This window comes from Bos taurus, chromosome 23, assembly GCF_002263795.3.
Source record: "Bos taurus isolate L1 Dominette 01449 registration number 42190680 breed Hereford chromosome 23, ARS-UCD2.0, whole genome shotgun sequence".
Lineage (NCBI taxonomy): Eukaryota > Metazoa > Chordata > Mammalia > Artiodactyla > Bovidae > Bos > Bos taurus.
Genome location: NC_037350.1, coordinates 25,244,363 through 25,267,322, shown reverse-complemented (window position 1 = coordinate 25,267,322; position 22,960 = coordinate 25,244,363). Strand labels below are relative to the sequence as shown.

The 22,960-nt window shown below is 43.5% G+C and overlaps 1 protein-coding gene across 1 annotated transcript in view; it reads left to right on the top strand.

The window, feature by feature from the left end:
- The window catches only part of CILK1 (ciliogenesis associated kinase 1), a 43,297-nt gene that overhangs the window by 5,347 nt on the left and 14,990 nt on the right, over window positions 1–22,960 (top strand). The window contains 4 exon segments of the mRNA NM_001098887.1: window positions 9,287–9,559; window positions 11,544–11,598; window positions 16,257–16,378; window positions 17,392–17,471. Coding sequence (NP_001092357.1) covers window positions 9,459–9,559; window positions 11,544–11,598; window positions 16,257–16,378; window positions 17,392–17,471 — 358 coding nt within the window. The 5' untranslated portion in view covers window positions 9,287–9,458.

Here is a 22,960-nt window from a genome sequence, read left to right as displayed (position 1 = left end):
CTTTTGGCCTTGTAGCTGCTGCCCCCAGTGCAGAAAAAAGCACTAGTCCAAGAGGCCAAATACTCAAAGGACATTTTTGCTTGAAATATGTATGGGGAGCAGAATTAGGTCCCAGAAAAAAGAAAAAAAAGAACGAAATAGATGTACTACTTTTAGTACCCTTTTAAAAGAAGTGTAACAGTATTAACTTTACTCTTGTAAAGTTAGGACACCTGTGAACCTAGATTTCATGCCACTTGAGGTAAAACGGAACTCAGAGGTAGCAGGAGAAGGGCCCTTGAGTTATTTTGCACATGATCCAGTTTTCCTATGAGGACAGGTGAAAGCAGTGGCATCTTTTCAGTGGAAAACAATCAAGGCTCAGAGAGACAAGCATGCCATACAAGTCTGAATGGGGGAAGAGGGGCTGGTAAACTGCAATTTCCAAAGATGCCCACTTGTACATACAATTATGGGAATACCAGACCACCTTATCTGCCTCTTGAAAAATTTGTATGCAGGTCAGGAAGCAACAGTTAGAACTGGACATGGAACAACAGACTGGTTCCAAATAGGAAAAGGAGTTCGTCAAGGCTGTATATTGTCACCCTGTTTATTTAACTTATATGCAGAGTACATCATGAGAAACGCTGGACTGGAAGAAACACAAGCTGGAATCAAGGTTGCCGGGAGAAATATCAATAACCTCAGATATGCAGATGACACCAGCCTTATGGCAGAAAGTGAAGAGGAACTAAAAAGCCTCTTGATGAAAGTGAAAGTGGAGAGTGAAAAAGTTGGCTTAAAGCTCAACATTCAGAAAACGAAGATCATGGCATCCGGTCCCACCACTTCATGGGAAATAGATGGGGAAACAGTGGAAACAGTGTCAGACTTTATTTTTCTGGGCTCCAAAATCACTGCAGATGGTGACTGCAGCCATGAAATTAAAAGACGCTTACTCCTTGGAAGGAAAGTTATGACCAACCTAGATAGCATATTCAAAAGCAGAGACGTTACTTTGCCAACAAAGGTTCATCTAGTCAAGGCTATGGTTTTTCCTGTGGTCATGTATGGATGTGAGAGTTGGACTGTGAAGAAGGCTGAGCACCGAAGAATTGATGCTTTTGAACTGTGGTGTTGGAGAAGACTCTTGAGAGTCCCTTGGACTGCAAGGAGATCCAACCAGTCCATTCTGAAGGAGATCAGCCCTGGGATTTCTTTGGAAGGAATGATGCTAAAGCTGAAATTCCAGTACTTTGGCGACCTCATGCGAAGAGTTGACTCATTGGAAAAGACTCTGATGCTGGGAGGGATTGGGGGCAGGAGGAGAAGGGGACGACAGAGGATGAGATGGCTGGATGGCATCACTGACTCGATGGACGTGAGTCTCAGTGAACTCCCGGAGTTTGTGATGGACAGGGCGGCCTGGCATGCTGCGATTTATGGGGTCGCAAAGAGTCGGACACGACTGAGCGATTGATCTGATCTGATCTTTAAAAAAGTAATTGTGTCATTTACTCAGTGGCTCTCAAGTTTTCAAAAATAAAGAGTGGACCACCCTGTGTCCAGACGGGTTCCCAGGCTGGGGATGAGCAGGGCACCCAGCATGCACTGCTGGCCATGAGCAGATGGGAGTGTCCCTCTGAGGACGGAACCGGGAGTGAGGGGCAATTGGGACAGACTGCAGGGAGGTTTCCCCAAAGTCACCTAGCCCCCAGATCCATAGCATTCATTTCAAAGTTTGACTGGAACCCTTTGAAATTGAAATATAGCTGTATCACTCTGTGAGTTGGGTACAGCCTAGCCCAGAGGCCACAGGCCTGATCTGACTACCCTGCGGGGGCTTTACTGTGATTCTCTGTGACCCAGTAATTCCAGCAATGTGGTGGGAGGTCTCAGGCAGCCTGCCTGCTTTAATCTTTCTGCAGTATTTACTATTCTCCTGTCTCAAAACTTCAGAACATTTCTGCTCAGGGCAGACCCTCTGGTTGCCATGACTTTGCACATGAAGACATAGAAGCACTGTGTTTTGAGGTACTTACCAAGGGTGGTATAAGACATACCTAGCAACAACTGAAATTCATATTCTGACCATTCAAACCATGAGAACCTGCTGGTGAAAGCAAACCAGGAGGTGTGAGAACAGAGATGAAGGGAGTATGGTGAGTGTCTGGGGTGGGGCTGTGTGTCACTGACCACTGAGGAGGTGGGGTCAGGGCGCTGTGACCTCTCGTGGAGAGGTTGTTGGCTATGTCTGCATGTGTTGGGACAGGAGGCCCTGAGGAGGTGATGTAAACAGTCCACCCGCAATGCAGAAGACTCAGTAGATGTGGGTTTGATCCCTGGGTTGGGAAGATCCTCTGGAGGAGGAAATGGCAACCCACTGCAGTATTTTTGCCTGGAGAATCCCATGGACAGAGGAGCCTGGCAGGCTACCGTCCATGGGGTCGCAAAGAGTCAGACACAACTGAGCTACTGAGCACGAACATCTCAAAGTTCATTCATGTTATAGCATATGACAGGAGTCTCAGGACTCAGAGGGAGAGAAGGAGTAGATTCGGAGCTTTGGGGTCTGGCTGAGGCAGTGGGACTCTTGTCCCGCTCTGGGCGGGAGATGATGTACAGCACATGGGGTCCCTCTGGGAAATCATCTGCCCTTCGCTAGCTTTTGTGTGTGTGATTGGAAAGGTAGAAATGTCGATCCTTTTTTTTTCCCCCTAGCCAAGTGCTAGCTTGATTCCTGACCCAGAGAGTCACAGAACCACAGAGCATTAGAGCAGGAAACAACCTCACTTCATCAAGTCTCTCTTCCTAACTTCACGGAAATTAACCCGAGGACCGAGAGATGCTCTGAGGCGCAGGGGGTCTGAGCCAAGTGCAAACTGGGACTTCGTCCCTTTTTGTCCACAATCAGTCGCCTCCGCTGTAGGCAGTGGGTGCAGGCAAGGTCCCTGCTGGGTCCGCCGAAGCTTGATTGTAGAATGAGGCCAACTGGAGCATGGCCACATCAGTGGTTTCCATATTTGAACTTTGAGCTACAAAGTACTCCTTTTAATTCCTCTCGTTTTCAGATCCTCAAAAGATTTCATGACCTTTGGATCTTTTGCAATCGCTCCCTTGAGTTTGGTGCAGTGGGCCTGGGTTCCTGTCTCAGTGCCATCGCTGATTAGTTGCATAACCTTGAACAAGTAGCTGTGTCTCCGGTTCCTTATCTGTAAAATAGGGTAATAATAATAGTACCTACTGGGCACCATTGTGAGGACTGAATAGATTAATATATACAAAGCACTTATCATACTACTGTGTACATAGTAAGTTCTAGAATTATTATTACCACCTTTTTGGCTTATTTGAAGATGTGATTAAATTATTTGAGATGGGGAGATAAACCTCGGTTATCTGAGTGGGTGACTGTGTCTGCTTAGTTGCTTCAGTCATGTCCGACTCTTTGCAATCCTATGGGCTGTAGCCCTCCAGGCTCCTCTGACTGGGATTCTCCAGGCAAAAATACAGTGGAGTGGGTTGCCAAGCCCTCCTCCAGGGGACCTTCCTGACCCAGGGATTAAACGTGCCTCTCCTGTGTCTCCTGCACTGACAGGCAGATTCGTTACCACTGAGCCACCGAAGAAGCCCTACCTGAGTGAGCCCTAAATGCAAACACTAGTCTTCATAAGAGAGAAGCAAAGGGAGATTTGACACAGAGAATGAAGGCAGTGTGGCCACAGAGGCAGGGACTGGCTGATGTGGCCATGCGCCGAGGAGCACCAGCAGCCACCAGTTGCCGGAAGAGACAATGAATGAATTCCTCCATCAGCCTCTAGAGAAAGTGCTAATACCTTGACCTCAGTCCAGTGATCCTGGTTGCAGCCTTTGGCCTCCAGAAACATGAGAGAATAAATTTCTGTTGTTTTAAGTCACCAAATTTACGGTAATTTGTGAACAGCCGCTGTGGGAAACTAACATCATTGGTAAGGAAAATTTTAAAAACTTGGTTTTTGTCAGTGATGCATGGATCAGTAACTGACATGTCCTTGACAAGAGAAATTAGCCATTATTTAGAAACCAGTGGCTCTAAGCCTTCTTTGAGATTCCTGGCCAGTGGTCCACACGGTGACTTCTTCCTTGTGCAGCTGTAGCACTGTGGTCGTCTCCACCCCGCCAGGAACTTACCCCAGCTGCCGTGTCCCGGTCACTGTACGTGTTCCACAGGAATGCTTTCATTTGTCCTTGATGGAATACCTGATGGTGGCTTCAGCACCAAGACTTTTGAGTAGGCCATAGAACAAGAAATCTACAGCATATTTTCAGGGATCATGCAGCAGCCCAGTGATGTCATCCAGGACTCAGCTTCTTTCTTTGCGTCCATCCTCAGCAGTTGGGATTCTCATCTTGAGACCTGGCATCTCATCATCACCAGAAGACTGTCTCAGCTCTAAACATCACAGCTTTATACAACCATGTTCAAGGCAGAAACACAGGCCAACCTCTTGGCCAACTGCCTCTGCTGCTGCTGCTGCTTAGTCGCTTCAGTCGTGTCCAACTCTGTGCGACCCCATGGACTGTAGCCCGCCAGGCTCCTCTGTCCATGGGGATTCTCCAGGCAAGAAGACTGGAGTGGGTTGCCATGCCCTCCTCCAGGGGATCTTCCTGACCCAGGGATCAAACCCGGGTCTCCTGCATTGCAAGCAGATTCTTTACCGCTGAGCCACCAGGGAAGCCCCAACTGTGTCTATCAGGGAGTAGATTCCCCCTCAGAAGACTTTCTCTTCCCTTGCCGGCTCTCTTTTCCCTTCCCATCGTCCCACTCCTAAATAGTATTCAATAGGAAGTAGAATTGCTTGGCTTGGCTTCGAGTGATCCTAGTTCATGCCTTGAGGCTGTAGTAGGTGGCTGCCATCCCTGATTATATTGAATCCTGAATAAAATTAAGCAGCAAGAGGAGCATGGCTGTCGGGCGTTGACATCTCATATGGTCCTTCTTTCTCCTAGTGTGTTGTCCATCACCCTGTTGCTTTCCCAGAGCGGCAGTGAATTTTTTTTGTTTCCTTTCAGAGCATAACATGAGTCATTACATTCAGGCCACCACAAAAATGATGAACAGCTGAACAATACTGATCTCAAATGTCATTAACCACTTCTTGCTAGGTTATGTTCTGAATTGACTGTGGTCAAGTGATACTTTTTGTCTAATGTTAATTTTCATAATGCCACTTCTTTTCTTTTTAGGCTAGGAAGTAATTTACTAGAGCATAGACAACTCAGATAGCTGTCCTGGTTCTGTCCTCTGGATTCATATATAATGTAACTAATCCTTCTCTCCAGTACCCCTCTGTATACTTGAAATAATCAACATGGCTTCCTAAGTCTCCTTTTCTTCCTGTATTCTGTTGTTTTTTCAGCTACTCTTCTTATGCTTTCATTTAGACCCTTAGTATGTTCTTTAATTTCTTTCTTGAAGTTTGTCATCCAGAGTTGAACAGTAATTCAGGTGTATGTCGAGACTGTCCCACGTCCCTTATTCTGGATGCACAGCTGCCATGTTGCAAAACTCCAGTGGATACCATTCATGTAGTGTTCTATGATACCCCAGAGTTTTGCAATATATTAGCCCTGTCTGAATGCTGTCCTCCTAATAAGAACTCCAATAATGCACTATCTTTGGGGGAAAAAAATAGAACAGCTTAAGAGTATCTCCAATGAGAGGTTTTGTACACACTTCAAATTCAACACCATAGAAAATAGATCCCATAGTGTCTCCTACCCTAACTTTCATCCTGTCTGGTACCTTTGTTCAGACCTAACTACTGCAGGACTCTCAAACTTGTCTGTCTGCCTCACGTCTCTCTATTCTAACATCAGTTTGAATAGTCAAGGGGGATCTTCCTCACGTGATTTCCCTGCTTAAAAACCCCAGAGAGTTCCCATGTCGCAGGGTAAAGACCAAATTCCTGCATGACAAATATACCTTTTCACAACTAGACCCCACTCAACGTGGCCTGCATTTCCTTACTGCCCTCCATGGCTTTTATGCCCTAGCCTTGTACTTCACAGTTGGGCTGCACATTGGAATCCCCTGGAGGGCTTTCGAAACTACCAGAGCTCAGCCCCTACCCTTGACCTTCTCTTAGAAATGGGACTTGGGCATCAACATCTGTTAAAAATTTCCCAAGTGATTCTACAGTTTACACAGGGTAGGAACGACTAGGCATTTGCCCCCTTGTGAGCATAGCAAGCTCTTATACCCACCAACCTTTGGCAGAGTTTTTTTTTTCCATCTGTAAGTCCTTTCTCTCCCTTTTCTGTATAATAAAACTTTGCTCATTGTTCAAACCTCAATACTGCTTTTGCTCTGAAGGGTTGTCAGATCTCTCCCTCCTCCCAAGAATTGGCTGCTCTCTCTACTGTGGGCTCATAGTGTTTCCTGCAACTTCCACGTATGTGACAGCTGTGAGTCATTTAAAGGAAGGACCTTTCCCTTATCCATAATGTACCCCAGAAGCCTTGCATAGTGCTTGGCATCTCGATATGAATACAATTAGACACTGTCAACCTGACTTCAGTGCCCGAAGAGACTAGTCCGATCCATTTTACAACAGTATGTGATTACTCGAAATAAAATTAAAAAGCATCTGCTATGGTGTGTTGAGGGTCAAATCTTGCCAGAGTAATTGAGTTTTGTTCTATGATAATGTGACTGATGGTAGCAAGGAGGAATCATAGGGTGACTGTATACTGAATGAATGACCCACTCTATCATGATTTTGATAAAGCTCTTAATGTTTTCCAGAGAGCTTTCTCAATGGTAATCTAGGAAGACATTTTCCCAATTATACAATTTTAGTAGATGAGGAAGTAACTATCAAAGAAAGGCTTCTATGATTAATAATAGATATGAATTATTATTATCATAGTATAATGCCCATTGTCCCCCCCGCCAAAAAAAAGGGAAAGCCCACATGCTACTGGAATGTAGATGGTTATTAAATTTTGGTCACCATAGTTCATCAAGGAGATGGAAAAATGTGTGAGGATTCAGAGATGAATGCCAAAGATAATTAAAGGAGTGGAAAAATGGGTCCTATGAGGAAAGGTTGTGTAATTACAGCAAGAGGAGGCTGAGAGATACACATCTGATTACTAATTTGATGATCATACACATTTTCATGAGATAGTTTTTTTATGTCCACAAAAAATGCAGCATGAGGAAATTAGAATAGTCAGGTTTAAGTTGGACATTAAGAAGAATATTCTAACTAACTAGATTACTAAATGCAGATCTGATCATGTTATTTTCTTGTTTAAAAAAAATGACTTCCCACTGTCTCTAGGTCAAAGCCTACTTTAAAAAAAAATAAAGCATGTAATTTATTAGTTAGCTGATTTTTGACAGATCAAAGTTCCAGTGATTTTTTTTTTTTTTTTTTTTTTTTTAAGGAAGATGACATACAACAATGGTTTGGGAATTTTAACTTGGAAAATGAAATTATGAATCATGCAAAAACCATATTGTCATATCAAAAATGTTGTCTAGTCTCTAAGTTATATCTGACTCTTTGTGACCCCATGGACGGTAGACTGCCAGTCTTCTCTGTCTTGATGGGATTCTCCAAGCAAGAATACTGGAGTGGGTTGCCATTCCCTTCACCAGGGGATCTGGTTAGTTCACCCAACCCAGGGATTGAACTAGAATCTCATGCATCTCCTGCATTGACAGGCAGATTCTTTACAGCTGAGCCACCTGGGAAACCCCATATAAAAAATAGATGGAGATAAATATAAACAAGAAGGAAAAACACAGAGCCCCAAATTGCTTATGTTGTGGCCCAAATGCTGTTTCTATGTTGAGACACAGCTTGAATCCAAAATAGTCCACAGTGCACTAATCGTGAAGTGGAGAAGCCATGATGTGTGATGTGTTCTGTCTTATGAACAAGTTCATATTAGGTTTTATTGAGTAAATCCACATTAAAATATTTTAGGCTGAAAAAATGCTTAAGATACATACTATCTTTTTAAAGATTTCCTTCCTCTACCATTTTGAGAATTTTTTTCAACTTTTAGTCTATAATAATTCAAACATACTACAGAGTTGCCAGGACAGTACAAAGAATACGTAGACACCTTTTCCCTGATTTACCTTAAGTGATATCATACAGTATTTATCTTTCTCGGACTTATTTCACCTGACTTTATGTTCCCTGTTTCTCCCCAAACATTCATCAACCAATATTTGCATCCATCCGCGAATCTTGTCTGTAACAAATTGTGAAGTTTGCTTAGTAGTGAATTTCTTAATTCCTTCTTTCCTTCTACATTTATTGATTGGAATTCTTTTGGAAGGAGAAGTTGCATTGACTGGATTTAGTTGTAGAATGTCACGTATTTCTAACCATTCTTTTCTGATCTTTTAACTTTTCAGATTATTAGTTTGACAGATGTATTTTTAATGCCTTTAGTGTTCTTATTTAAAGGATTTACATTTTATTAATGTTTGCCTAAAGGCATTGCAATCACTTAAGTTATGTACTACATTTTCTTCATTATAGGCAGACTGAATGACACTTAGTTTTATAAATGAAAAAAATCAATGACTTATCTTTTTAAAAAAACACAAGTGAATGACTTTAAAAGAGACACACCCTGCATGCAGGCCTTAAAAAAATTACTAGTTCTTTGTTTAGCTTCCGAATGTCTAGTAATAAAAATATTAAAATACTGTCTTTGCTTAGCCACAAACAGTTCATGGAGCACATGTAAGTTCTATATCAGGAGAACCTTAATTTAAACATTTCTTGGCTTTTGTGTATTTACATTGTTATTGTAGCTAAATTACACAGAACACAGCATATTTAGCATGGATTTTTGTAGCTCAGCAATTTCCATCGGCCATAGTTATCATGTAGTGTTTGCTTATGGTGGTTAGTCAGCAGAAAGGCATCGAATTGCAGCTGATTAATTTCTGAGTCAGTGGTGAAATCACTTTCCAAGAATTCTATTTCTTGTTTTATAAAAAATTAGAAAAGAACATTATTTAGACCAGAAGTGGACAAACATTTTTTTGTAAAGGGCACAGTAATACGTCCCTTAGGCTTTGTGCACCATACAGTCCATGTCACACCTACTTGGCTGTGTAGCATGAAAAGAGCTGCCAATAATATGCAAGTGAGTGGGCAGGACTGTGTGCCAATAAAACTTTATTTACAAATAACGGATGGTGAGTTGGGGGGTTACAGCCGGCTCCTGATTTAGATAGACTCAGAAATGTCCATTAACATTTATCCTTGGCTCTTATCGTTCTCTACAGGCAGAAGACTCATCTTGGAAAATATGTATTTGGAAGATAGTCGCGTTCTATTGAATACCTTGTGCTGGTGCTGCCATAGAAAAATCTGGTTACACTCTGGGGAGGTTGGCTGCGGCTGCAGGACTGATCCGCCTTGGCCCTGAGATGAGTGTGCGGCCTGAGCGGGCACACCATGAATAGATACACAACCATCAAGCAACTCGGGGATGGAACCTACGGTTCCGTCCTGCTGGGAAGAAGCATCGAGTCTGGGGAACTGATTGCTATTAAAAAGTGAGTTTTATCCTTCATACTTGTGGTTCTTAGCCCAGCTGTCTGTTCTTAGATTCCCCGCTCCCTGCCCTAGTTTCCTGAAATTAACTTCCCAGTAAACTCCCTGCATCCAAGTCCTTGCCTCAGACTGTACTTTCAAAGAACCCAAACTAGGAGCTTTTAATCTCTTCCTATCAGATGTAAGACCAAGCCCCCAGTTTTACAGATCTGCCCCTTCCTGTTTTCTTTGGTGTATCTCCTCCCACTAACCACTTGTCTACTTCATCCCAGCCACTCTGGCCTTTGGCTTCTTGAACTCACCAGATGGCTTTCTGCCCTGTGCCTTCCTATGCAACTCCCTACCCCACGCCTCCAACTGGTCCAAATTCCCCTGGTCCTTCAGGTCTTGGTTTAATACCACTTCCCTGGACAACTGTTCCATGATACCTTAGACAAGGTTAGGTCGCTTTGGGGCCCAGTTTCACGATGCCCTGACCATCTCCTCCATAGCACTCAACACAGAAGATGGTTGATCACCTGCCTTTCTGTTCCGAGGTCGGTGCCATGAGGATTGTCTCTCTAGTGCCTGGGCCTCTGCCACATAGCAGGGGCTAAAAAAATACCTAGGGCATGAATAAAAGGACTGATCACTCAACTGAGGAGCAACGTGACATCGGGGACAGACTTGTCAGAGTGAGAAGGAGAGATGAGAGTTGGTCTCTCAGTAGCCAGCGATGAGACCTTGGGGAAATGGCATAACTTCTCTGTTTCTTAGTTTCCTCCCATCCCATCTGTCTCGTGGGGCTGCCATAAGATTCAAATGAGAGGATGTGGTTGAAGTGCTGTGAAAGCGGGAACCCTTAGCTTTCTGGCCAGCTCACCGGGCTCTCTGTCTCTCTCCTCAGGCTCTGGGCCAGGGGTTGGCACACTTTTCCTGCAAAGGGCCAAGCAGTAAATATTTGGGGCTTTGTAGGCCATACGGTCTCCGTCACAAGCTAGCTCTGCTGTTGTAGTGGGAAGGCAGCCACTTCCCACTATATATATCATATATGATATATATATATCATATAGATCATATAGATCTATAGATCATATCGATCATATAGAAACAAACGGGTGTGATTGTGTTCCAGCAAAACTTCATTTGTGGAAACTGAAGCTTGAATTTCAGATCACTTTCACATGTCATGATTTACTATTTTTCTTTTGTTTTCTGCAACCATTTAGAAACATCGGTGAGGGACTTCCCTGGTGGGTCAGTGGCTAAGACTCCATGCTCCCAGTGCAAGTTCAATCCCTGGTCAGGGAACTAGGTCCCACATGCCACAGTGAAGAGTGAAGGTCCCATGTGCAGCAACTGAGACCCAAATAAATAAATATTTTTACAATAAAATAAAACAAAAGATAAGTGCCCTTCTTGTCTTGTGGGCTGTATCAAATCAGATGGTCGGTGGGAGCTGGCCCATGGGTCATAGTTTGCCAACCCCTGTACCAGAGGCCTGTCCTTGTGCAGTCCAACATGGCAGCAAGTAATCATGTGTCATTTAAATTTAAAATTTAAATTAAGAATTCAGTTTCTGTGCTGCACTAGCCTCACTCCAACTGCTCAGTAGTCACGTGCGTCTAATGGCTCCCATACTGGACAGCACAGAACATTCCCACCAATACAGAAAGTTCGATTGGACAGCTCTGGTCTAGATAAAATAAGCCCATGGAATTTTCCCATGGTCAGCTAATTAGTGACAGAGCAAGACATCAGTCTGGACCTCTTTGCAGTACCCTGTGCTAACTCTCCTGGGGAATTTTTGTGCTGCAAAATTGATTGCACTGCCAGGTTTCTAAGTAGAGTGCTGTTTTGGATAGTATAATATTTGGTAGAAATTGGAACCCACTTTAAGCACTGTTCATTAGATCCAGAATGAATACATTTTTTTTTTTTTTAAAAGATAAAGCGTAGCCTGTTACTGGGAGTAAGCATGCTGTTTACTTTTCTCTTCTCTTTTAGAATGAAAAGAAAGTTTTATTCCTGGGAAGAATGCATGAACCTTCGGGAGGTCAAGGTATTTATTAACACATGAGGGAATAATTTACATATGGTTGCTTAAAATTGCTTTACACACAGTAGATTTATAGTTGATACAGTTAGAACTGTTTCACTGAAGCTGAAAGAGGAGGCAGATGATAACAAAACAGTTAAAAGCTAAGAGAAGAAGATTGTGGTGTTATATTAGTGCATGTACTTTTTGTAAAAGTTTTTTCGTGTGTATTCATGTACTTTATTTAAATCTTGGTAATAGACTGTTAACCACAGATTTATTCAGCTTTCACTTGTTTCTCACTAATGTCCCTTTTCTTTCAAGTTACGATGAAACATACATAATATTTACCTTTTTAAACACTTTTTAAAAGATTTATACCACTTTGTTTACATAGTAAACTAAACGGTATTAGAAAATCTGCCGTACCACCCAGAAACTGAAATATGCAGTAATCATATTGTATAGTCGTCTCTGAGGAAAGCTTTTTTGCACATTTTCCACAAACAATGCCTGTGCATTAAGGTTAACACAAACTCAAAGGAAAATGGCAGATTGCCAGGTAGATAGTCGGAGAAATAGCGGACACGATTGGAATGACAAAGGTGTCCCATGATAGAACCCAGAGGGCTCAAAATAGATTCAGAATTGTGTATTTGACCTAAAAATGGTACAGTTCAATGACATTAAGTATATACATTATTATATTGCCATCAGCAGCATCCATCTCCAGGACTCTTTTCATCTTGCAAAGCTGAAACTCTTTATCCATTAAACAGAAATTCCCCATGAATCGCTCCCCGCAGCCCCTGGCCAGCACCATTCTACATTCTATCTGTATGAATTCACCTACACTAGGTGCTTCATATAAGTGCAAACATACAGTATCTGTCTTTTTTGTGACTGGCTTATTTCACTTAGAATGTCTTCAAGATTCATCCTCGTATCAGGATTTCCTTCCTTTTTAAGGCTGATTAACAGTCCACTGTGTGGATCTATTATATGTTGTTTATCCATTCATCCATCGATGGACACTGAGACTCCTTTGGCTATTATGAACCTTCCCATATCTTTAAACTCCTTTCCACTGGCTCCTTGTCTTCCATCCATCAATGTGCCCATTGTTCTCTCTAACCAGACTCAAACCTCCCTCCCCTGGACCTCCCCCCCATCCCTCTTCCTGACCTCACTTTCCAGGCTCCCCCTCTGCCATCACTTCCCCCCACCACTGACTTGCCACTTCACTGTATCAGGCGTTCTGCCGAAGCTGCTCTCCTAGCAGCCACAAGCTGCTCTCCTAGCTGCCAAGTCCAGGATCATTTTCTCAGGCATTTTCTTGTCTGTGGACTACATCCTCCTCTCCACCCCTCCTCTCCCATGTCTGTGGACTCTGCTTTGACCCACCTCTTCTTCTTTCTTGCCTTTCACCAATGGTTGTATGGGTTCACCCTTTAAATAATGATAATTTCTCACACTCTCTTTTCAGCAGTTTTTTTCCTTTGCTTTGACTTCTCCTTCCAAGGGATTTTATTCGTTCCTCTTCTTTCAGCAGCCCCTTTCACATCTTTTATCTTACTTATGCATTTAGATCAGGGGGTCAATAAATAGCCTACTGCCTGTTTTTACTTTTAAAAAACTGTTGGAATGCAGCCATGTCCATTTGTTTGCATATTATCTATGGCTGGTTTCATGCTACACTGGCCAAGCTGAGTGGTTGCAGCGGGGACTATATATGACCAGGAAAGCCTAAGATTTATACTGTCTGTTCCTTGACAGAAAAGTTTGCTAACCCCTGCTTCAGGTCCATCTATCCAACTGCTTAGTGGACATGAGTGCCTGAATTCTCTAGATTGTCTGCCTCCCCCAGGGCTCATCATTGCTCCCTCTTCTGTCATAATTACCGTTTACCCTCCACTCAGAAACCACAGCTCATGGCAGTGGCGTGTGTGACCCCACTCCCCACACATCTCATCTCCCCAGCTCTCAGCTATTCACACACCATCTACCATTTACTGAGTAGCTGTTACGGGCCAGGCAGTACCTTAGGTGCTCTACACGCTCGGTCTTATTTCATCCCCACAACCACCTGATGAGGAAAGTCTTGGCATCTTGAGTTACATGATGACAAGACCTGAGATCCAGAGACTCAGTAATTTGCTGGAGGGAAACACAGCTCTAGGCAGCAAGGCTTGGTCTCAAGCCCAGGGTCTGGCATCCAGACAGTTCTCTTCCCTCAGACACTGGGTGGCCACTTGCTCTCTCACCTGACCTCTGAGGGTCTCCCTCCTGACACACGGTTGCTCCCCTGACCTAGCTTGTCTGGGCCTGACTTTCTTTAAGTGACGTGGATGAGACTCACTGACCACTCAGAGCCTGCAGGTTACTTACTCCTCCCTGAAGCATCTCTGTTGTGCTCCTTCTTCTCTGCCTGATGCAGCTGACCTGCCTCTCTTTGGAAGCCTTTGCCAAGCCAAAACAAGATGCCTTCTTTCTGGAAGTATGTCTCTCGAAAATGAGTCACGTGAGGTCCTCCACAAAATTGGTCCTTTTTTTATATTACTTCCTTTCTATTAAACTGATAGAGACTTTAATTGGCCCCTGAACCTCACTTAGATGCGAGAGCTACAGCCACTCTAAGACTTGGACTGGTAATTCACACTCAAAGCAAACATCTGGCTAATAGTGGAAGGTACCCTACTCCTTGCCTGGAAGTCTCTTCTCTCAAAGCTCTAAAACCGACTTCGTCTTCCTCTGAATGAGTCTGCCCAGTTCATCCTGCTGCTCGTCCACCAGATGCCTCAGCCATGGCTGGTGGTGCATTTTAAGCAAAGAGACAGGAAAGACGACTGCAGTCCATGAGAGTCTGGTGAATGCTTACAAGTTAGCAGTGTTTGCTACTCATGAAGAACCAGAAATCCAACCCAACTAGAAGCAGTAATCAGGATCTGGCCATTTGGCCAAAACAGCTGAGGATTTCCTGCCAGAGAGGCGCTTGGCAAAAGCTTGTCTTTCAGGGAAGAGGTTCCAGACGTCTTATTTTGTTCCTATTCACTGGCCATATTTCCTCCCTCTTCCCAGCTGCTGAAGTAACTCAGTCACATTACACATTCCCCTTGGGTGCTTGTTATCGAGTGTCCTTCCAGGTTTGGACACTCACGTTATCACTTTCATCTTCAAACATTCTGGTTGTTTGTTTTATAGAAGGAATGTTGTTTTGAAGGAAGTTCAGAGATAAAGAGGGCTTTACAATTTATTATTGTCAGACTCACGTCTCCATGAGGAAAAGGCTTTTTGAGTTAAAGGGCTTAACCCACTGCCACAGTGACTCCTTGAGGCATTCTTGAAAGAGACGTTCTGTCAAATTCTGATCAGCTGGTGAGCAAACCTGCAGTTGGGTGTCTGGTCCTTGCACATGAACTGGATTGCTGCTCACCGTCATGAAAGCGTATTTGTTCACTGTGGACAGAGCTAGTGATGCAAACAGAAAACAGCTTGCACGTGGCTGCACTCACATGTATGTTCCAGGAAGAGGAAAACCACACGTGTGCATAGGGAATAATCAGAAGGTCACTCACCATTTTCTGAGCCGCCCACTCTGTTTCTCATCCCCCGCTTGACTTTTTTGCCTTTGCTGTTCTTGGAAGCAAAGGTCTCTCTCATCTCACTTCATGGTCTTTCCAATGAAATTTCTTCTCCTTCTCCCCTCCTTCTTTGCCTTCTTCTTTAACACTTACCTTGTAAGAAGAGCTATATGTCCCAGGGACACATATGAGTCAGAAGAAAGTTGAGAGAACTGGGCTGTCAGCCTCTGTCTATTTGAGCAGTTTCCTGCTCAGCATATCTGCAGACTGCTGGCTGGGGACCTCAGCTCCCAGCAGCTGCCTCTCCAATATCAGTCAAAGCCTCAGTGGTTTCCCGTCTGGTCACTTTCATGGCGTGAATTCCATCACCTGGAGGGAGTACACCTAAAATAGCCCTGGCCCTGTACCTTGTGCTAGGGGAAGCCAGCAGCTCAGTTATGGTCACGTTCTTACCTCCTGGTTTGTTAACTGAAATAGTTTTTCTATGTAAAGTTACTACCAATTCAGAGAAATACCGTTTATTAAAATATTGTCAGTATAATATGAATTGTGCCACTTTGCTGCAGTTCTAGAATTAGGTGCTTCTTCCTGTTTGTGGTATTCAATTTAGTTCAGTTGCTCAGTCGTGTCCGACTCTGCGACCCCATGAACCGCAGCACAGCCAGGCCTCCCTGTCCATCACCAACTCCCGGAGCCCACCCAGACCCATGTCCATCAAGTTGATGATGCCATCCAGCCATCTCATCCTCTGTCGTCCCCTTCTCCTACTGCCTTCAATCTTGCCCAGCATCAGGGTCTTTTCCAGTGAGTCAGCTCTTCGCATCAGGTGGGCCAAAGTATTAGAGTTTCAGCTTCAACATCAGTCCTTCCAATCAACACCCAGGACTGATCTCCTTTAGGATGGACTGGTTGGATCTCCTTGCTGTCCAACGGACTCTCAAGAGTCTTCTCCAACACCACAGTTCAAAACCGTCAATTCTTCGGCACTCAGCTTTTCTTTATAGTCCACCTCTGGTTTTGATTTGTGGGATTGCTTTTCTTTTTTCAACAACAGACTTAACTCTAATTTGTATGTTTTTTTTTTTTTTCATTGCCTTTCAGTCTTTAAAGAAGCTCAACCATGCCAATGTAGTAAAATTAAAAGAAGTTATCAGGGAAAACGATCATCTTTATTTTATCTTTGAGTACATGAAGGAGAATCTTTACCAGCTCATTAAAGAAAGGTACATATGATGACCACCATATTCTTAGAAAGAAATCATATTCTTAGAAATGAATGTTGCAACGTGCATGTGTTTTCTTTCTGCTTTTGTTTATTGTGGGCATGCTGCTTGAGCTTGGCTGTTTAAAGCTGCCAGGAGATGAGGGGCCGCCACCTGCAGTCCTGCTTGGGAGGCCCTGGGATAGCTGGGGAGAAAACTGCTTTCAGAGCAGTCATTATGAATGTCTTAATGGGTGATTCACCCAAACAGACTCCGAGGTTTTGAAGATAACTCTGCAGGTCTCCTTTCCACGGGACAGTATGGGCTGAGTGACTACAGGTGAAAAGTGCAGCGGAGTCATTCATTCTGAGCCATCCATCGGATACTTCCAGGTCCCTTACAGTGCCTGTCTTGCTACAGTGCTCAGGGCTCGCATACTGGGAAGACAAAGAAACAAATAAAAAATTTACCTGCAGTGGTCATTTTGAACTTTAAAAGCGAACCATGTGGAACCTGTTGGGCACATTTTCTTGGTAGCAGGTGAATGCCATTTGGAGCATCCCTCTGAGTAATTTCAGTGAACAAATACCATTTTCATTGTCAGGAATAGCAGTGAAGTTGTATGGCTTGCACAACCAAGGGAAAATGTCACTATCCACTGTGTCTCCTAAGACCTTCATGTGAAAGACCTCAGATTTTCCCCATCAGAAATTTGTTACGCTTTAATTATGGAGAGAGGTGATTTTTTATAAGATATCTTGGAATTTTTCTAGGTTTATTATTAAATGTTTAATCGTTTCTTCTTTGTAACATAACTGAATATATTTGGTACTTATAAGGTATGCTTTGTTACATGGATAAGCAGTTGCTTTTCTTTGGTCTTTATGATCCAAGGATCTGATCAAATTAGCATGTAAGCAAGTGTTTTCTTATGTTCTTTTGGTTATGCTAAGAATTTGAGGACAGGGAATTTGTTTTGATAAACAAATTTCATAAATTGAGATTTAAAACTTTTCTTCCTCTGCCCCACACAGAAATAAGTTGTTTCCCGAGTCTGCTATAAGAAATATCATGTATCAGATACTGCAAGGACTTGCATTTATTCACAAACACGGTAGGTGATTGGAGTATTGTGCTTTTGAATAACAATGAAATGTTGTCCTCAGGTAGAAGGTGTAGGATGCATCAGTGTCTTTTGTAATTGACTCCCAGAAAAAATTGAAGAGTTGTGAGGCTGATAATGGATTTTGGAATATGTTATCTTCTGTGGCTTGATTTCTGAATTTCCCTCATTATTTATCATTTCTGTATGTTCTTATTGTCTAGACTTTAACATCAAGCTTGTTAGTTATATGTTGAAGAATTATTCCTGACCATTAACGGGTGTATTAATGAGAAGCCTCATTTAGAATTCAGACAAGCTCCATCCACAGATGATGTTTAACCCCCCTTAACTAGCACTGTTTTGCTGTGGTTTCTCATTTTCTTAGTATATTTAATTTCAGCTTGTTCAGAAGGGTGCAAAGTGGTCTAATAAGATTTATGCAATCCAGGAAAATAAAATACACTTAAAATAAGCAAAGAAAAAGCAAAACAAGGCACGGATATAGCCAGGGGCGAGGTTACTCCATGAAATACATGTCAGCAAGTCTTGTTTAAGTAGAAGAAACAGGCTACAGATGTGAGTCTGCGTTTGTTGTCAGACAATGCAGAACATGAAACACGACTTGGAACCTACTTGGTTCCAATTGCAACCTACTTGGTCTCTCAATGTATGAACAGTTCAGTTGCCCAAGAGAAGCAGAGCTATTCCTGATACTGATACCAGAGAGGTTTCTCTCATGGATCTTTACATAACGTTACCTTCACAGTAAACACAGCAATGGGTTACATGAGATAGTTCCAGGTCCTCTCCCTCAACATAGGCCAATTGCATCACCTGATCAGAGAAAATGATCCTACTGGGGCCCAGTATGACTCACTCTAGGGATGGTCTGGTTAGTCCAGGGAGAGATTTAGAGCATCCAGAGGAATGGATGGTCACATACCCATCAGGAAATCCTCTATCACTGTTGTTCTTAGCTGGGCTTTTGTACCGGACTGAGTAGGATTAGTAATCATTAGTAGGCATTACTAGTCTGGGTTCCTAACTGGCCACAGACCCAACTGAGGTTGGGTTGATACCTTCTTATGAGCACAGATCCTCAGGATGGACATATGTGTCTACCAGGGAAGTAAGGAGTCCCTCAGGAGGCCATTTGGGGTGACTTTGACATCCAGACAGATGGACAAGCTGATATTACACAGGCAGAAATCTGTTCCCTCCCAGTCTAAAGGTATCACTGCCTTTGCAAATATTGCACCATCAAATGCAATATTACTGATTCATTACCCAATTCATTACCCAACAAGGAAGCTGGGCAGAAGCCCGTTGATGTTGTCAGTTCAGATTTGATGCAAATTGGCAGCGAGGGGGAAAGACACTGTGCCACATGGTAAGCCTGGGACCCTTCCCAGTCTTCTCTGTGACCCCTAAGCAGCACCTCACACTTAGAGGTCAAACGCAACAGACAGCAGAGGCTGTTCACCCGTGGAAGCCGTGGGTATGTGCTGAATAATTCAAGAGTGATATGCAAGCCCGTGAACCAGTTCTATAAAAACTCTTCAGTAACAGGTATCATCTCTGATTCCACTGACACAGGTTGAAGGAACACTTTTGACACAAGAATTCCCAAGGGATGGTATGAGTTTGCAAAATGCTGAAAACTTCTGGTGTGGTGTCTTACAGACAGATAGGAGGACAAGGAGCACTTACTAGATCTGAGAGTTCAGGAGAAAGAAATGGTGAGAAATCAAAGGGAATCTCCAAAGAGAAAGGTCGACTAGACATGTTCCAATAGGGACCCATCATAGTGTCTCAGTTACCGGGGCTCTTTGCTCAGAGGACTGCGTGGTGGGTCTGTAAGAAAGTTAATATGTGTTGGCTTTCTCTTCCTTTCCTTTTTGTTGCTCTTTGTGAGGCTCGGTTGTTGTCAGGAAGAACTTACGTCCTTTTATTCAGGTCTCTACCAAATCCCATCAAATCAACCCACATATGCTCACACATACATGCACCCATATGTGCACACACATGTACACTTGCATCTACATATATACTCTCCCCCAACACCCACCAGGGCACATATATGCACACACACACAATGCATATTCATATCCAGTAATTTAGCATCCATAAATGACTGTGTGAAAACAGCTCTTGGGAACCTTGCATTATCAGTGTCCCTTGCATGCCTTACACACTTGGATTGTACTCGGAAATGGTGCAAGGGAAGGCTCAGTTTATGGTGGTCAGACCTCCTTTGCTCTTCTAATCCCAGCACCATGCTTCTTCCTCAGATTCTCGTGGACACTCTCCCCCAGCTAAGTGCCCGTTCTGGTTTGAGCTTAATGTTATTTCATCCATTGCCTTTTGTGTTTCCTTGCCAGGTTCTCAGGTAGAGAGAACAGATGGTGTCTTTTCCTTTCAAAGAAGAGGAAGAGGTTCAGAGAGGTTTAAAGACCTGCCAAAGGCCCCACTGCCTTAGAGCAGTAGAGTGGAGACTAGTTTCCATATCTGTGTCCATTTGCCATGCTTCTCTAGAAAAACCTGTCTGTTCTCACAGAGAGCAGAGAATCAGAGGTGAAGAAAGTCGTAATGATGATTAGAAAGTCGTGAACTTCCCCAGGGGTCCTGTGGTAAAGAATCCATCTGCCATGCAGGGGACACAGTTCAATCCCTGACTTGGAAAGATTCCATATGCCGCGGGGCAGCTAAGACCACGTATCTGCTGAGCTGGCTGTCTAGAACCAGTGCTCTGCAACAAGAGAAGTCACCACAGTGAGAAGCTCATGAACCGCAACTACAGAGTAGCCGCTGCCCGCTGCAATTGGAGAAAGCCCGCGCGCAGCAGCGAAGACCCAGTGCAGCCAAAAATAAATAGTAAAATCAATTAATTAATTTTTAAAATTAATTAAAAATAATTGGAGGTGGGATAGATACTTATTTTGCGGGTTCTGTCTCATTTTCATTCATAAAGGATTTTTGAAAACTTTTGAATGGTTTTGTATGGTGTTGACTGAACTTTGGAGCTTTATACTGTTCCTTTCGTCCAGTCATGGAAAAAAAATAATTGAAAGCACTTCACAGGTTTGTTCTGTGAGTTCCAGGCTCTTCCCTGCTGGCTGGTTCTCACTGTGTGAAGGTGCTGTCTGTCCCTGGGAGCAGACTCCTTGGGGAGCAGAGCACAGAGCCGCAGGTGGTTGCCATGGCCATGGCTAATGTCAGTGACTACCTCCTCCTACTGGGAATGAAAACACAGCTCCATTGGTGCTGAGAGCAATGCCAAAGCATATGCACTTTGCAGAAGTTAAATAATGAATGCAAAGTGTGTTTCATCCTTGCCCTGCACTTAAAAATATCCATGCAGGAAATCTGAAGTGCATTAGGTGGCGTAAAGGAAAATGTTTGGCCCAAAGAGGCGGTTCTCTGCTTCATGTTTCTCCCCTGTCTTGCTGTACATGTATGTCCTTGAGTCAGCCCTTGGCCTTTGTGTGTGTCGCTGTCCCTCCTGGCTTTCTTGATAAAAGCACTGTCGGTTTAAATTCAGTAATATCTGTGAAATTACAACTTCCCCAGTAGGAAGATGCACTGTAGAAATCCATAGTGTTTAAGTATTCTCTGGTTATTTCCGTGTATTCCTATCAGATTCCTCATGAACATGTGGAGCCTTCTTTGTGGCTTGATGTTTTTCTTGCCCAAGGGTTGTTAGTGAAAAAGAAAGCACAACACATTTTCTGCCAGGATGAAAGAGAAAATCCCTCTGTTATTCGACTGGCATGGGGTACCCTGAAATTAAATTGAAGGTCTGTTCCTGTGTTCTGAAAGCCAAACAGTTTCGAACAGGAAGAGTCTGTGTTAACAGCACTTTGCTGTTTCACGATCTGTGAACAACCCAGCTATAAGGGTTTTCATTGTGAATCAGAAGCACAGAGGAAGACGTGGGCTCATTGTTATAAGCCCGAGTGCACACATCAGCAGACCATGGATTGGGCCAGGAATCAGATCAGAGCTTAGCGCCACCTCCTCACAGGTTGTGGTGGTGGAGGCAGGGGGATGGTGCGGCACATCACCAGCTTCATGAACTTTAATTCTTTTTGCAAAAAAATGGAGCTAGGGTGTCTGCCTGCCCCCTTTGCCAGGTTGTCGAGACTATGAAATGAGAGGAGAGGTACTACGAACAATGACAAGCTCCTGCAAGATGCTGATGTGTCAAGCACTGCACTAAAAGCTCTGCAAAATATTACCATGTGAATCCTGCAAAACAACCCCACAAGGTAGATGCTGTTACATCCCCATTTTATAGGGGGCAACTCATTTGCCAGCCAGTGAACAGAACTGGGATTTGAAATCAGGCAACCCAATCAGTCTGCCTACTTAACTATTACGAAGCATTACCTCTCATAGTAATAAAATAGTGATGCTTTGTTAAAATAGAGATGAAAAGTAAGGTACGTGACAAGAGGGCCTTAGACCTTTAATTAACGAATAGAACTCATGAGTTTAAGGTTGATCATAGTTGTTGCTATTACTCAGGCCAGATATTCTACAAACATATTCACAAATGCTTCCTAGTTAAAAAAGGCTTATCCTCAAATACCGTATGACAGATGACATATGTCAACTGACAAATACAGTTTTCATTAGTCATTTTTAAGAGTCTGTTTGCAATTAAACTTTTTCCCTAGCCATTTTTTCTCTGATACTTTATTTGGGGCCTGAAGTTTGATCCTTCAGGATCAAAGAAAAGCTGCTTAGAGGGATATGAGGAACCAGAATCTTACCCCTCCTCATTTCATTAGTGCCCACCTTCTCTGTGGAAGTAGGATTAAAGACCAGTTAGCAGGAAAGGATAAAGCTTGACTGATGGGAGCAGTTTGTCGGTGTGTACCGGAGCATGACCTGGGTGGAAGCAAGCTACAGGGTCTGGAGTGCAGGGATGATGCTTGTATCTGAGTACAGTTGATGTGATAGGGTGGACTGGACAAGAGAAGATGCAGGATTGTTGAGTGAGTGTTATGGCTGGTGGCAGGGAAGGTGGCAGTGGCACCTGGATGTGGAGGACATTTCAGTGTCAGAGAAATGCCACGTAAGTTTGGAAATAACAGTGTAGCCCAACTAGAAGAGAAAAGGGCAGTCTAAGAGGAGAAACAGGGTTAATCTGGACTTGAAAGGACCAGCCCCACAAATCAAGGTTTTGGCCATCTGGATTGAGAGGGACAGAACAGAGCCAGAAAGTACAAGAGCTCTGACACACTGCTTGGTGGGATTGTGACTCATTCAGCCCTCATCCCCTTGTGACTCACTTTCCCCATCTGTTCGGTAAGAAAATGATGTTTGTGGTCTCTTTTTTTCATGCTTTTGATGCTCTGAGTGTTTAGGAAGAGAAACCATCATCTATAGATCGTATGTTTCAGGGGTCATGAAGGCTTCCTGGGTGCACTGGCAAAAGATCCCATTCTCATAACTGCATGCATATTTACACATTTTTAAGTCAAAGAAAGGGC